General features: G+C 41.8%; 1 protein-coding gene across 2 annotated transcripts in view; it reads left to right on the top strand.

Annotated features, from left to right (window-relative positions):
• The first annotated feature begins 246 nt into the window (after window positions 1–246).
• The window catches only part of LOC145356508 (WW domain-binding protein 2-like), a 36,132-nt gene continuing 20,679 nt past the window's right edge, over window positions 247–15,699 (top strand). Inside the window, exons 1-3 of one of the 2 annotated variants that reach the window (XM_080209236.1) lie at window positions 247–331; window positions 11,266–11,374; window positions 11,812–11,950. In XM_080209236.1, the coding sequence (XP_080065362.1) occupies window positions 294–331; window positions 11,266–11,374; window positions 11,812–11,950 (286 nt within the window). In that variant the 5' untranslated portion in view covers window positions 247–293. Of the gene's footprint in view, window positions 332–8,475; window positions 8,652–11,265; window positions 11,375–11,811; window positions 11,951–15,699 lie in introns of those variants that run through there. The other variant, XM_080209237.1, reaches the window with a different exon arrangement.

Here is a 15,699-nt window from a genome sequence, read left to right on the forward strand (position 1 = left end):
TTTGGTCTGTGGGAGGAAACCCTTGCAGACATGGGGAGAAAGTGTAAAAAAGAAAGGTGTAAACATTGCGTTGAGCCCCTCAAAGCCTTTTACACGCTCGCAGCATCCTCACCCAGAGGTTGTGGTCCACACATGTGAGCGGTGATTGCCTTGCTGAGGGGGCTGGTGGAGGTAGTGAGTGTCCCTTTAAGAAGCTGGACCAGTGGGTGTGTCTCTTTAAAAGGGGGCGGGGCCGGGGCGCGCGGCTCTCCCTCCTGCTGCAGACCGTTTCTCTCCCTCAGTCCGGAGCGGCGATGGCGATTAACAGGCCGGGGGAGCCCGGGAACCAGAGGTACCCAGGCGGAGGGGAGAGGGAATCCAGGCCCAGGCTGCAACCACTCAACTAGGCCCGGCTGGAGATTTGCCTCTATTATTATATTACTGACATCTATTCATTATATTACTGATTTATTATTAATACTATTTATATTAGTGACATGTATTGTATTTTTACTAATATTTATTATTGATTCTATTTTGCAATGTTGAAATACAGTAAAGAAGGAGGCCATTCTGCCCTTTGGGTTGCTGCCAGCTCTTTAAAAAAATCTAGCTAGTCTCAGTCCCCATCACTGGCAATACTCTTCCTTCAAGTATTTATCTAGTTCCCTTTTGAAACTTATTATTGAATGAACTTGCTTTGCCCTGTCAGGCATTGCATTCCAGTTCATGATAGTTAGTAGTGTTTAAATATGATAAATCTTGCTGGTTAACCTAACTCTGGTTACCGATCCTCTCTTGAACCTCTCCACTCACCTGATGAAGGAACAGCACTCCGAAAGTGCTGTTATTCACTTTGGCAGAAATAATAGTAGGAGGGATTATTGTTTAAAAGGTGAAAAGCTGCAGCATGCTATGGTGCAGAGGGACCTGGGGGTCCTTGTGCACGAGTCGCAAAAACCCAGGTTGCAGGTGCAGCAGGTGATCAAGAAGGTGAATGGGATGCTGGCCCTTATAGCGAGGGGGATAGAATGTAAAAGCAGGGAGGTCTTGCTGCAACTGTACAGGGCACTGGTGAGGCCGCAGCTGGAGTACTGTATGCAGTTTTGGTCGCCAAAAAGCATTTGCGAAAGGATATATTGGCCTTGGAGGGAGTACAGAGAAGGTTCACCAGGCTGATACCGGAGATGAGGGGGTTAGCCTATGTGGAGAGATATACTGGGTCTGTACTCTTTGGAGTTTAGAAGGCTGTTGGGGGGATCTTATAGAGACATATAAGATAATGAAGGGGATAGTTAGGGTAGAGGTAGAGAGATTCTTCCCGCTTAGAAAGCATAGCAGAACTAGAGAGCACAGCCTCAAAATAAGGGGGGGCAGTTTAGATTGGAGTTGAGGAGGAACTTCTTCACTCAAAGGGTGGTGAATCTCTGGAATTCTCTGCCTGTTGAAGCGGTGGAGGCTACCTCACTGAATATATTTAAGTCACGGGTAGATAGGTTTCTGATAGACAAGGAAATTAAGGGTTATGGGGAGAAAGCGGGAAAGTGGAACTGATCCACTTCAGATCAGCCATGATCTTGTTGAATGGCAGGGCAGGCTTGAAGGGCTAGATGGCCTACTCCTGCTCCTATTTCTTATGTTCTTATGAAAGCTAGTGGTGTTTACTACCAAATAAACCTGCTGGACTTTAACCTGGTGTTGTGAGACTTAGAAACGTAGACTTCTTATTTTCCCTAGTCCAATGCTGGCATTTCCACATCATACTGACCCTCTTGCCAGTGGAAACTATGCTTCCAGGAAATGTAGTAGTGGAGGAACAAAGGGACCTTGGAGTACGTATCCCAAATCCCTAAAGGCATCAGGACTGGTTGATGATGTGGTGAAGAAGGCATTTGGCAGTTTGCCTTTATAAGCTGAGTCACTGAATATAACACAAGGGAGATTATGCCACAACTGTATATAATATTAGTTAGATCAAAGCTTGAATGCTGCATACAGATCTGGTTCTCACGTTACAGGCAGAATGTGACTGCAATGGCAAGGGTGTTGAGGAAATTTATGAGGATGTTATCAACACTGGAAAATTTTGGCTATGATGAAAGATTGTATATTCTTGGAGCAGAGGAGACTGAGGGGTGACATACTTGACGTATATAAAATTGAGAGGTCTACAATAAAGAGGGACAACCTATTTACCTTAGCAGACAGGTCAAAAACCAGAGTCTATACATTTCAGTGATTAGTGGAAGGATTGGAGGGGAGATAAGGAAATATTTAATCACTCAGTGAATGGTAGAGACCTGGAACTCCACACTTGAAAGCTTGGTAGATGAGACACTTGTTGTTTTAAAAAGTACTTGGATCTCTTTTTTTAAAGAAGTACTTGGATATCTATGTGAAGATCTGTGACCGCGGAGATACACACCGAGTACGTGAAGGTGGGATTAGGTTAGGTAACTTTCCATTGACCACAATGGGCTGAATGGCATCTTTGTAAATTTTCTGTGACTATTATAACTCTTCATTGAGTGTCAGTTATGGCTCAGCTGGTATCAGTCTTGTCTTTTGAGTTAGAGAGTTGTGTTCAAGTCCCACTCAGAGACTTGAGCACAAAATGCATGCCGAAGCTCCGAAGTAGTACTGTGGGAGTGCTGTGTTGTCAGGGGTACTGTCTTATGGGTAGATATTAAATTGAACCCCCATGTGCTCTCTCAAGAGGACATAAAATATCATTTTGGTATGGGTTTGAAGAAAAGAGCAATGTTCCATCTGGTGCCGAGCCAGCATTTATCCTCAATCAGTATCATTGGTCATTATCACCTTGCTATTTATGGGAGCTTGTTGTATCTAAATAAGCTGCTCTTTCCTGACTGCAACAGTACTTTTGTAAAATGTTATGGGATGTCCTGAGGTCATGGTGTAACATAAATGCAGTATTTTCTTTTGAACACCTCTGTCAAATCCCCTGTCATTATCTGCTCTAAGGAGAGCAATCCCAGCTGTGCTAGTTTCTCTGCCTTACTGAAATCCTGTATCTCTGGTACCATTCGAGTAGATCTGTTTTTCACCCTCTGAGGCATTGACACCCTTCCTATAAAGTGTGGTGCCCAGAATTCATTACAGTGCTTCTGCTGAGGTCTAACCAGTGATTTATAAAGGTTTAGTAACTTCAGTGCTTTAGCACTCTGCCTCAATTTATAAAGTCAAGAATTATATCTACTTTTTATCAACTATCCTAGTTTCGTTTTTTCACTTTCAAGACTTGTGTACACACGCCCCATGAATCACTGTTCCTCTGTACACCTTTCAAGTGTACCATTTAGTTTATGTTGTCTTTCCTGTTTTGTGTACCAAAACATGCCACTTCACATTTTATCTGGATTAAGATCAATAGTTGATGTGTCTGTCCATTTCACATGTCTGTCTGCATTGTCCTAAAGTATGTTACCATCCTCTCCTTTACATTTCAGTTTTGTGCCATCTGCAGATTTCCATGTGTACCTAACCCAATATTATTGATATACTTCCCTCTAGTCTGAAAAACAAATATTCACTTGCTTTCTGCTCCTGTCCCCCAATGATATACCTATTTAATCTCATGAATCTAAAAGTTACTAAGGAGTATTTTGCAAGCTTTTCTGCTTATCAACCTTCCCTCTAACTTCATCAAAGAACTTGGTCATATTAATCAAATGGGATTCGCCATCAACAAACTTGTGTTCATTCCATTTATTAGTCCATACTTTTCCAAGCACCAATTAACAGTCCAAAAGACTTGCTGGTTAGGTGCATTGGCCATGCTAAATTCTCCCTCAGTGTACCTGAACAGGTGCTGTGGTGTGGCGACTAGGGGATTTTAATGTTCGCAGTAACTTCATTGTAGTGTTAATATCAGCCTACTTGTGACACTAATAAATAAACTTTAAACTGGGATGCATCCCATCTAGACCAGGTAACTTTTCTACTCCGGATACTTCCAGTTTTTTTCAATACCCTGTCCTGGATTTTATGTTTAAAAATAACTGAGATTAATAGCAGTCATCATCACTTGGAGTAAATTGGTACATACACATGTAGAAATCAGAAGTTGCTGTCAGAAATGTCACTGAAGTCCACAGGGGTGTGCTATATTAGCCTCTCCCAACTGATGGACTTAGTAGTTCAAGCCAAGCAATGGTGTGAACTTGAGGCACTGTTGCTAAATCCCCACTAAAGATGTCATTAGAAGGCTGGAGCTGTTTCGCTGAAGACCAAGTGAATCTTTCTGGCCCTGCATCTTTGTAAATGTGATGATACTTCCCTCAGAAGTTAATTTTTTGTTAGAGCTTTTTAATATCTTAATTATTTCTTACCCTTTCTGTCTCCTAATCTCACACTCTGTTTTGCTGTCTCTTCATTTTTCTGACCTTTATTCCATTTTGTGTGGGATTTAAATCTAATTTCAAGTCTCCCTACTTTTAAAGTTTGCATGGTTGGGTGAAGGTTGGTTGGTTGAGGAGCTGTTGCTTACCTTGCACACAGATTCCCTGTTGAATGCAGATTAGTGCATATCTCTGCTCAGTATCTCAGCAAGACTTTGTGGGCTGCTGTTGATGAAGTGTGCAGTGAGAAATCGTCCTTTACAGGTAACATAAAAATCTGGGCCCAACTGCATAATTTTAACCTATCCAATGTCACTACTGCTTCCTTTGCCACTACCTTGGCAGCATCCTGTTTCCCAAAGACGGATGCAAAACACTCATTTGAAGAGCCTGTTTGGTCCTCAATCAACCTACCCTTCTTTGACTGCTCTTTTACTGCTTAAATGTTTGTAAAAGATATTTGCTTGTTGTTAATCTTTTCTTATACTCTTATTTCCTTTTTTTAGACCTCCTCTTTTAGGTAGTTCTCCAATGTATCAAAGACCTTACCATTGTTACAAACCTTTTTTCTGTTTATTATATCCTATCTGATACATTATTGTTATTATTTATATTTATTATATGCTGCTAAGTGGATAACTTTACATTTTGTATTTCTCTGCTCCGTTCTTGTCCACTCATTTTAACCTGTCTATATCCTTTTGCAGCCTCTTTGCATCTTCCACACACCTTACCTTTCCGTGTTTCCATGAACTTGGATAGATTACACTTGGACTAACCTTGTAAATGGCTGACTCCAAACACTGATTCTTGTGGTACCCCACTAGTTGTATCCTTCCAACCAGAAAATTCTGTCCCTTTCCTCCAAACAGCAATAGGTCAGATGTTATAACTCTGATATCTTTATTCTGAATGGCAATTTAAATGTCACTTTATATTTGAAATTTTTATTCTAACAACGTCATGTTTGTCAAAGTATGTTCAGAATCTTTTGTAAATATTTTAAAGTTCCCGCTAATATACTATTCCCATCCCTTTTGTTACAGTCTTATTAACCTCTATCATAACTTGTGATTGTGTATCCATCTAGGTGTATGTGTACATAGATCCCTGAAAGTTGGGAATCAAGTAGATAAGGTTGTTAGGAAGGCATACGGTGTCTTGGCGTTTATTGGTAGGGGGATTGAATTTAGGAGCCGCAGCGTCATGTTGCAACTGTACAAAACTCTGGTGCGGCCGCACTTGGAGTATTGTGTGCAGTTCTGGTCCCCACATTATAGGAAGGATGTGGAGGCATTGGAGAGGGTGCAGAGGAGGTTTACCAGGATGTTGCCTGGTATGGATGGGAGGTCCTATGAGGAGAGACTGAGGGATTTGGGGTTGTTTTTGTTAGAAAGAAGGCGGCTAAGAGGGGACCTTATTGAAACATATAAGATGATTAGAGGTTTAGATAGGGTGGACAGTGATAGCCTTTTTCCTCGGATGGAGAAAGCTAGCATGAGGGGGCATAGCTTTAAATTAAGGGGTGGTAGTTATAGGACGGATGTCAGAGGTAGGTTCTTTACCCAGAGGGTGGTGAGGGATTGGAATGCCCTGCCTACTGCAGTTGTAAATGCGCCTACTTTGGGGGCGTTTAAGAGATCCGTGGATAGGTTTATGGATGGAAAGGGATTGGTTTAGGTTAGGTTGGCGCAACATCGTGGGCCAAAGGGCCTGTTCTGCGCTGTAATGTTCTATGTTCTATACATCCAGATTACTTTGCTGCTGTACGCCATTTAGATTTTATTCTCTAAGTAATATGTGATCTCCTTATTTTTGCCAAAATGAATGCCACGCTTGCTTTGAGATTTATTTGTCTATTTGGCAAATTTATTAATATTGCGTTGCAATTCATTGCAATCTGTGATGATTACCCATCTCAATGTGATGTTGTCCACAAGTTTAGAAATTGAGTTTTTGATGTCTAAAATTCAGATAAATTATTTTTCATTATTTCATTCAATCATAGAACCCCACAGTGCAGAAGGAGGCGGATTGCTTCGGATCTGTAATATTTTAAGCTTCTAAATGAAGATGACTCAGTTTATTTTGCAGCTCCTGGGAGAGAAGATAACTGATCATTTAAATCAGCTGGTAACAGAAAGCAAATTGCTTCTAACAAAAATGTAAAATGGTCCAAATTTCAAACAAAATGATACAAAGCTGCAAATTGGTGATTTTGTCATTAAAATTCAAATAGTATGCCTTGAACATGCATTATTGGGAACGTTCCTATTGATTACTGAAACATTGAGCTATTGACTAAAAGTTCAATATCAATATAAAATATTTTATTTGACAATAAATGGATATATTAATATTACATTCTACATCCTTAGTAATATACTCAACAATAACTGGCAATCATTACAGAAATAGTTGGTAAAATTTCTCTCAAACAGATGTCAATATTTTAACAAAGACTCAATCCTCAACTAGTAACAATAAACCTAGTAATAACTGAGCATATCTCAATAGCTCAAATCCCACACTGAGTGAGAGAATGGAATATCTCGGTACATGAAAATGGCTGTGTCCACAAGAGGCACATGCAAGGCAGTGCAAGCAGTCAGTAGCACCCTGCACTATGTGGAAGCCTGAAAACCATGAAACCCACATTCACTCTGCCTGCTTGAAATGCAGTGAAGTTATCGCTCTGTGTAAAGAAACTTACCGTGAACTCTGTATTGCAGCAGTGCACTGCTGTAGCTTGATTTCTGAGCTTGAGCATGTCTGTCTATCTACCTACCTAACTACCTCAATCTTTGCTTGGAATTACCAAGCTTAAACACCAAAGTAAATTGTAAATGTGGTTAATGATGGGTCAGCTGAATATTTTGGATCAGCTATAGATTTTTGTGGGATAAGTGCATCAAGGAGTATGAAACAAAGGTGGCTGCGTGGAGTTGAGATACAGATTAGCCATTATTTAACTGAATGGTGGTACGTGGCTGATCTTATTCCTAGAGTCAGGTAGAAGAGCCATCTAATTCTGAAACCAATTGTGCATACCAAATATTGAACTTAATATTTATTATTTTTTTTCTAAATTTGGATCCTGTATAACTTCAATTTGTCTATGCTGTTTATCTGAAATAATTATAATATATGATATAGGTTAGTAAACCAGTTAATGCTGTTAAGTGAAACCATCCTGCAAATAGCTTTCCCCAAACAGTGGTTTTTAAGCAGGATGAAAATTTCTAAATTGTAAATCAAGTGCCCTGATTTTGAACAGATTTTTTTTTCTGCACCCCTGCTTCTCTCCCATTGCTGTCTTTTATGACCTGTCTTTTATCCCTCAACAGTTGGAAATGAGCAGCTGAATCCAGCACACTTGCGGGTGCCAGGTTCCATACCCAGTGTGTTCTGGGCATAGCCTTGGTGTTGCTGGGCTGGAATGGGTATTGGCTATTTCAGCTAGTGCTCTTGCTCCTGCTTGTACATAGAGTTTAAGAAAAATAACTTGAATTTCTGTAGTGTCTCTCACAACCTGAGGATATCCCCAAATTACTTTTAATAGCCAATAAATTAATTGTGAAGTGTAGTCATTGTTTTATGCAGGAATTGCAGCAGATAATATTCCCACAAACTGCTTTTAAGTTTTTTTACTCTTTCATGGGATGTGAGCATTGCTGGCTGGGCCAGCATTTATTTCCCACCCATAATTGCCCTCAAATGTGGTGTTGAGCTGCCTTCTTGAACAACTATGGTAAAGATGAGACATAAAGGCTCAGTTAGGGCGCTTGAGAGTTACAAGTTAACCAGGAAGGACTTAAAGAGAGAGTTAAGAAGAGCCAGGAGGGGACCTGAGAAGTCTTTGGCAGGTAGGATCAAGGAAAATCCTAAAGCTTTCTATAGGTATGTCAGGAGTAAAAGAATGACTAGGGTCAGATTAGGGCCAGTCAAGGATAGTAGTGGGAAGTTGTGTATGGAGTCCGAAGAGATAGGAGAGGTGCTAAACGAACATTTTTCGTCAATATTCACACAGGAAAAAGACAATGTAGTCGAGGAGAATACTGAGATACAGGCTATTGGACTAGATGGGATTGAGGTTCATAAGGATGAGGTGTTAGCAATTCTGGAAAGTGTGAAAATAGATAAGTCCTCTGGGCCAAATGGGATTTATCCTAGGATTCTGTGGGAGGCTAGGGAGGAGATTGCAGAGCCTTTGGCTTTGATCTTTATGTTCATTTTCTACAGGAATAGTGCCAGAAGACTGGACGATAGCAAATGTCCCCTTGTTCAAGAAGGGGAGTAGAGACAACCCTGGTAATTATAGACCAGTGAGCCTTACTTCTGTTGTGGGCAAAGTTTTGGAAAGGATTATAAGAGATAGGATTTATAATCATCTAGAAAGGAATAATTTGATTAGGGATAGTCAACACAGTTTTGTGAAAGGTAGGTTGTGCCTCTCAAACCTTATTGAGTTCTTTGAAAAGGTGACCAAAGAGATGAATGAGGGTAAAGCAGTTGATGTGGTGTATATGGATTTCAGTAAAGCGTTTGATAAGGTTCCCCACAGTAGTCTATTGCAGAAAATTCAGAGGCATGGAATTGAGGGTGATTTAGTGGTTTGGATCAGAAATTGGCTAGCCGTAAGAAGACAGAGGGTGATGTTGATAGGAAATGTTCATCCTGGAGTTAGTTACTAGTGGTGCACCACAAGGATCTGTTTTAGAGCCACTGCTGTTTGTCATTTTTATAAATGACCTGGATGAGGGCATAGAAGGATGGATTAGTAAATTTGCGGACAACATTAAAGTCAGTGGAGTTGTGGACAGTGCGGAAGGATGTTGCAGGTTACAGAGGGACATAGATAAGCTGCAGAGCTGGGCTGAGAGGTGGCAAATGGAGTTTAATGCGGAAAAGTGTGAAGTGATTCACTTTGGAAGAAGTAACAGGAATACAGAGTACTGGACTAATGGTAAGATACTTGGTAGTATGGATGAGCAGAGAGATCTCGGAGTCCATGTGCAAAGATCCCTGAAAGTTGGCATCCAGGGATGACAGAGTTGTTAAGAAGGTGTACTGTATGTTAGCTTTTATTGGTAGAAGGATTGAGTTTCGGAGCCATGAGATCATGTTGCAGCTGTACAAAACTCTGGCGCAGCTGCACTTGGAGTATTGCGTACAGTTCTGGTCGCCGCATTATAGAAAGGATGTGGAAGCACTGGAAAGGGTGCACAGGAGATTTACCAGGATGTTGCCTGGTATGGTGGGAAGGTCTTATGAGGAAAGGCTGAGGGACTTGAGGCTGTTTTCGTTAGAGAGAAGAAGCTTATGAGGTGACTTAGTAGAGGCATACAAGATGATCAGAGGGTTAGACAGGGTGGCCATGGATGCTTCAGTATTTGAGGAGTTGCAAACGGTTCTCCTCCAGTCAGTTGTTTAACGTCCACCATTATTCATGGTTGAATGTGGCAGATCTGCAGAAATTAAATCTGATATATTGGTTATGGAATTGCTTAGCTTTGTCTGTCACTTGCTGCTTTTGCCGTTTGGTACACAAGTAGTCCTATTTGTAGCTTCACAAAGTTGACACCTCATTTTTAGGTATGCTTGATGTTACTTCAGGCACACCCACCCTTTGTTGAATCAGGGTTGACCCTCTGGCTTAGTAGTAATGGCAGAGTGGAGATATGCTGGGCCATGAGGTTACAGATCGTGGTCGAGTACAATTCTGCTGTTGCTGATGACCTTCAGTGCCTCATGGTTGCTCAGTTTTGAGTTTCTAGATCTATTGGAAATCTATACATTTAGCACAGTGGTAGCATCATACAACATGATGATGGATATCCTCATTGTGAAGTCAGGGCTTTGTCTCCACAAGGATTGTGCAATGGTCACTGCTACCAATACTGTCGTAGTCCAATGCATTTGCAGCAGATTGTTTGAGGGTGAGGTCAGGATGTTTGTTTATTTAACCTCCGTGTCTGCTGCAAACCCAATCTAGCAAATATGTCTTTTAGGACTCTGCCAGTTCAGTTAGTCATGGTACTACTGAGCCACTCTTGATGGATATTGAAGTCCCCACTCGGAGTACATTCTATGCCCTTGTCATCGTCCATACTATTTCCAGGTGGTGTTCAACACGGAGTACCGAATCATCAACTGAGGGGGTGGGGGGAGCGAGTTATGTGGTACTCAGCAAGAGTTTCCTTGCTCATGTTCGACCTGGTGCCATGAGATTTCATGGGGCCCAAATTCAATGCTGAAAACTCCAAGGGCAATTCCCGCCTGACAGTATATCACAGTGCCATCATCTCTCTTGAGTCTGTCCTGGGGCAGCAATGGTGATGGATAAAGTATGGTTCTGTAAGGATGACTGTCAGGTTGTTGCTTGACAACCCTGTGGAACAGCTCCCCCAATTTTGCCGCAAGTTCCCAGATGTCAGTAAGTGGGACTTTGCAGGGTCGACAGGGCTTAGTTTGCCCTTGTCGATTCCGGGCGGTCCATCTAGTTTCATTCCATTGAGACTTTTTAATGGTGCATATGAATGGTTTGCTAGGCCATGACAAAGGGCTTTTAAGAGTCAATCTCATTGTTGTGAGTCTGGCATAACAGGTTTAGTACACATGAAGGATGGCAGAGCATTAATGAACCAGATGGGCTTTCACTATGACAATAGTTTAATTTGTTGAATCCAAATTCCAGCACTTTCTGACAGTGATAGAGTGAGGGATATGCCAGGCCACTTCTCATATCCCTTTCCTTTAACCGTCTAATCTACTTCATTGTCGACATTTTCGCTGTACCTCATATCTCCCATTTAACATCGATGCCCACTCGATCATTCCTGATTACTGTCCAGTGACAGGGTAGTCTAACATGTAGGTGCACCTATCTGAATATGATGATACATCCTTGTTTTTGTGCTTGCAGCTTGCTGATGTTTTATGATCATGTAGAGCTGTCATTCAGTGATGTGGACAACACATTGGAGGCTTTCAAAGGTTCCACAAAGGGAACCGTTTACCTGAAGCCATACCAAGTAAGTAACATTGTTATGTGTTTCATAGGTGTGATGCTCACATTGATTTGTATAGGTAATAATCACACAGGCTTTTTATTTTCACATATATAATCAGCTATCAACACCGCCTACCAGTGTACAAGTTAGAATAGAAAAATATCTTTTACTTCATGTACCAGGTTTCAGATCCAGTCTCGATTAATGGCATTACAGTCTTCTCTTGCTTTGAAAGTGGTTTCTTAACTACATACGTTATACTTAGTGATAGATCTGTAATTACCAGAACTGTGCCCACCAGTATGTACCATGCTGTTTAACGTGGCCCCAGTTGTGACAAACATTCAGTGAAACAATCCTGTCCAGCAGTGACAAGCCTGTACAGGAATACCTGGATGCATTTGTTTGTGCTTGTTATGTCCAATGCCACCTTGCTGTCCTGTTTCTGTACTTTGCAGGTAGTATTTGTGGCAAAAGATAGCAAAGAGGCACTGAAATCCTTCACAATGCCATTTTACCTGATGAAGGGCTGTGAGATCAAGCAGCCAGTGCTTGGGGCAAATTACATCAAAGGAACCATCAATGCTGAGCCAAATGGTACGTGGGAGTAAAGCAAATATTCCAATGATTCTCTTGTGTATATATTATGAGAAACTAAAATTCTTCAACTCTTTTATTTGAATGGACTGGAAGCAGAAATGAGTGATGATGAGATCATTTCTGGGTTAATGTGCTATCATGAGATCCAGCAATGGGTTAGCACACCACTGTCTCACTGGATTGTGCAGTGTGTTAGGACACTCATTTCACCAAATCCAGGACTAGGTTAATGCACTGCCCCTCACTGGACCCTGCACTGGGTTGGCAAATCGACCTTTCACTGGATTTCCTCTTGGGTTAGTTAACTCAAAATAATATCACCTCCTCCAAGGGAGGACCAACTAGCTGATAAGAGGCTATGGAGAGGTCAGCAGAATTGGTGAAGAGGGAGAGCTGGATATCATTCATATATATGTGGAACTTGACTGCCTGTCTCCAGATAATAGGGCATTGGTGAGGCCGCAGCTGGAGTACTGTGTGCAGTTTTGGTTGCCATACTTCCGCAAGGATATTTTGGCCTTGGAGGGAGTGCAGAGGAGGTTTACTAGGCTGATACCAGAGTTGAGGGGGTTGAGCTATGAGGAGAGGCTGAATAAACTAGGCTTGTACTCGTTAGAGTTTAGAAGAATGAGGGGAGATCTCATTGAGACATATAAGATGATGAATGGGATGGATAAGATAGAGGTGGAGAGACTCTTCCCGCTCAGAAAGGACAGTAGGACTAGGGGGCACAGCCTCAAGATAAAGGAGGGGGGGGTGGGGGGCGGCGGCGGTTTAGAACGGAGTTGAGGAGGAACTTCTTCACTCAAAGGGTGGTGAATCTCTGGAATTCTCTGCCCGTTGAGGTGGTGGAGGCTGCCTCGCTAAATATTTTTAAGATGCGGGTTGATGGGTTTTTGATAAGCGAGGGGATTAAGGGTTATGGGGAGAGGGCGGGAATGTGGAACTGAGCCATGACAGATCAGCCATGATCTTATTGAATGGCGGGGCAGGCTCAAAGGGCTAGATGGCCTACTCCTGCTCCTATTTCTTATGTTCTTATAATGTTACCTAGGGCCAACATGCAGGGAAGGAAGAGGAGGATAGATTCGTGGAGATAATTGAGTGGGATAAGAAGCCATTGCAGGAGATTCTGTTGCCATGAATGGGATCAGTTTTGGGCAGCTTCACTTGACTTGACCAGGGAAGAGAAATGTTGAAGAAAGAGGGTTTCTATGATTTCTAAGATGTGATCAATTGTAGTGAATGTTAGAATGTAACCAGTGACAAATTTGTATTGGATATAATGGGAAGAAGATGTAAGGATCAGCTGACCCAGTAAAACATGGTAATGATCACAGTGATGTAATAGTCAGCTGACCAACTGATTCACTATAAATAAGGAACAATGTAGAATTGTGGGTAGCTTGGAGTGGCCCAGTCAAGGCCCCAAGTTTGGAGTAATGTCTTTTTATTAAACCTTTTCTTTGATTTTATAAGTTGGAGTAAGTTTTGTTGTTGTTATTTTATTGTTTTTGTTGTTTTATTAGCTGTAGTTTGAAGAGTTCCTTCTGAAGAAGCTGATGAAGAGGTGGGTTATGGCTCCAGTTAGTATCATTTATCCTGGTCAGGGCTGTGCTGATTCTGTGACAGTGGAATAAGCACAACTGGAATGGTTCAAACATGGAATTTTGGAAGTGGGGGTATATATTTATTTATATAAAGACAATCATTCTTTAAACAGTGTATTCAACTACCTTACTTGTGGTCTCATTCCCACTTTACATTGGCAATGAGGAAAAAATGTCAAGAAAAGCAAGAGTTTTTCGATGTTTAGCGTGGTAACATGAGGTTGCATACACTGAGTAGCTAGTTTACATCATGAATTTATTCAACGGAATGTCAAGTTAGCAGCACCATGGCTTTGTTTGGAGCAATCGGAGAGTTTGATGAGAGAATCAAGGATGGCTGAATATGTGGAGAGGGTGCAGCATCTCTCTTCAGCAAATAGAAGTTGAGGTGAAGCAGTACTTGATTCTCCTCGTGTGTGGGACGAAGACTTGTACATTGAAGAAATCAGGAGATTTTATTTGCAGATTTAGTTGCTCTGGTCGAGAATCACCATAATCTGAAGCCCTTGGTAATTGTACAAAGATTAAAATTTCATAGCCATTTTCAAAAAGCAGGTCAATCTGTAGCTAGCTTTGACAGAATTATGCCAGCTTTCAGAACACTGTGAGCATATCTTCAAACACTGCTCCAAAATCAGAGATAGGTTGGCCTGCAGCATTAATGAGGACACCATTCAGCTTCAGTTGTTGGGGGAAGTTACACTGAGTTATAAGAAGGCTTTAGAAAATTCTCAGGGCATGGAGATGGCTGCCAGCAATGTTAAAAATATTCAGATGGCTAATGGTGGTGCCCGGGCAGGGGCACTGGACCATGTACAGAAAGAAGCTGCAAGCAGGAAGGTGAAAGTAATAGTGTTTTAGGTGTGAAGGGCCACACCATGCCAATCATTTCAAATTTATAGACGTAGTTTGTTACTGATGCTATAAGAGGGATGCGAAGGCAAAGGCTGAGCAAGAAAATTTAAATCTGAGGAAGCTTTACGCAGCTACGCATCACGTGGAAAGCTTGGAGTGGACAGAGGAATATACTAACAACATGGTTAATGTGAATGAGGCGTGAGCTAAACCACACTGGTGGTGGATGCAAAGCAAATGAAGATGGAGGTAAACACAGGATCCTCTGCATCCGCAATTAGTAAAGAGACCTACAAGTTGACGTGGGACTGTAACCTTGCACCAGTACTTACTCCTCCAGCAAAAATCAAACTTTGGATGTACGCTTGGGAGTCTGTTCCATTGCTTGGGGCATTGGAGGTCCATATTGCGTACAATAAGCAAGGGCACACCTCCTTGTGGTCAAAGGGAAGAGGTAAAATGGGGTGAGATCAAACAAAAGTGACCAAGGATGTTAAGAAGTATCTGGACGTGCTCAAGAATGAGCTGAGGACATTACAGTTGTATATAGATCCTCTGGTGGCTACCAGCATTTTCAAGCCCAGAACAGTGCCCTATTCCATGAGAAGGAAAGTGGAGGTGGGGTTGGAACTGCTGCAAAGGTTTGGAATCGCTGAGCCTATTAAGTTTTCTGTGTGGGTATCTCGAATCGTTCCTGTCCTTAAAAATTGATGCATATATGTGGCGACTACAGGCTCACCATTAACCAGGCTTCCAAGTTGGATGCTTATCCATAACCTCGGTTGGAAGATTTGTTTTCAACTCTGGAGGGAAGCAAGGTATTTTCCAAACTGGACATGAGCTCTATCAACAACTCTTGCTAGGGGAAGGTTCAATGCTGTATGTGACTATCAGCACATGTTAAGGGTGGTTCAAGTACAATTGTTTGGTTTTGGGCATATCCTCCAGTCTGTTGATCTTTCGAAGGGTGATGGGCAACCTGTTGTAAGGCATTCCTCAGGTTGCAGTCTACCTGGATGACATCTTAATTACAGGAAAGACTGAGGAGGAGCATCTCAGCAATTTGGATCAAGGTTTAGAAAGGTTTTCAGAGATAGGACTGCATCTGAAGGGAAGGAATTGTATTTTCCATTCTCAAAGTGTAGAGTGTCTAGAGCGTAGAGTCACTGTACAGGCTCATCTCCCATGGAGGGGGAAATTAGAGCCATTAAGGAAGCGCTAGAGCCCAGGAATGTGTCAGAGCTCAGGTCATTTTTGGGCTTTGGTTTTACCAGTCGGGTA

The sequence above is a fragment of the Carcharhinus amblyrhynchos genome, chromosome 21 (assembly GCF_965287045.1).
Source record: "Carcharhinus amblyrhynchos chromosome 21, sCarAmb.v2.hapA, whole genome shotgun sequence".
Classification (NCBI taxonomy): domain Eukaryota; kingdom Metazoa; phylum Chordata; class Chondrichthyes; order Carcharhiniformes; family Carcharhinidae; genus Carcharhinus; species Carcharhinus amblyrhynchos.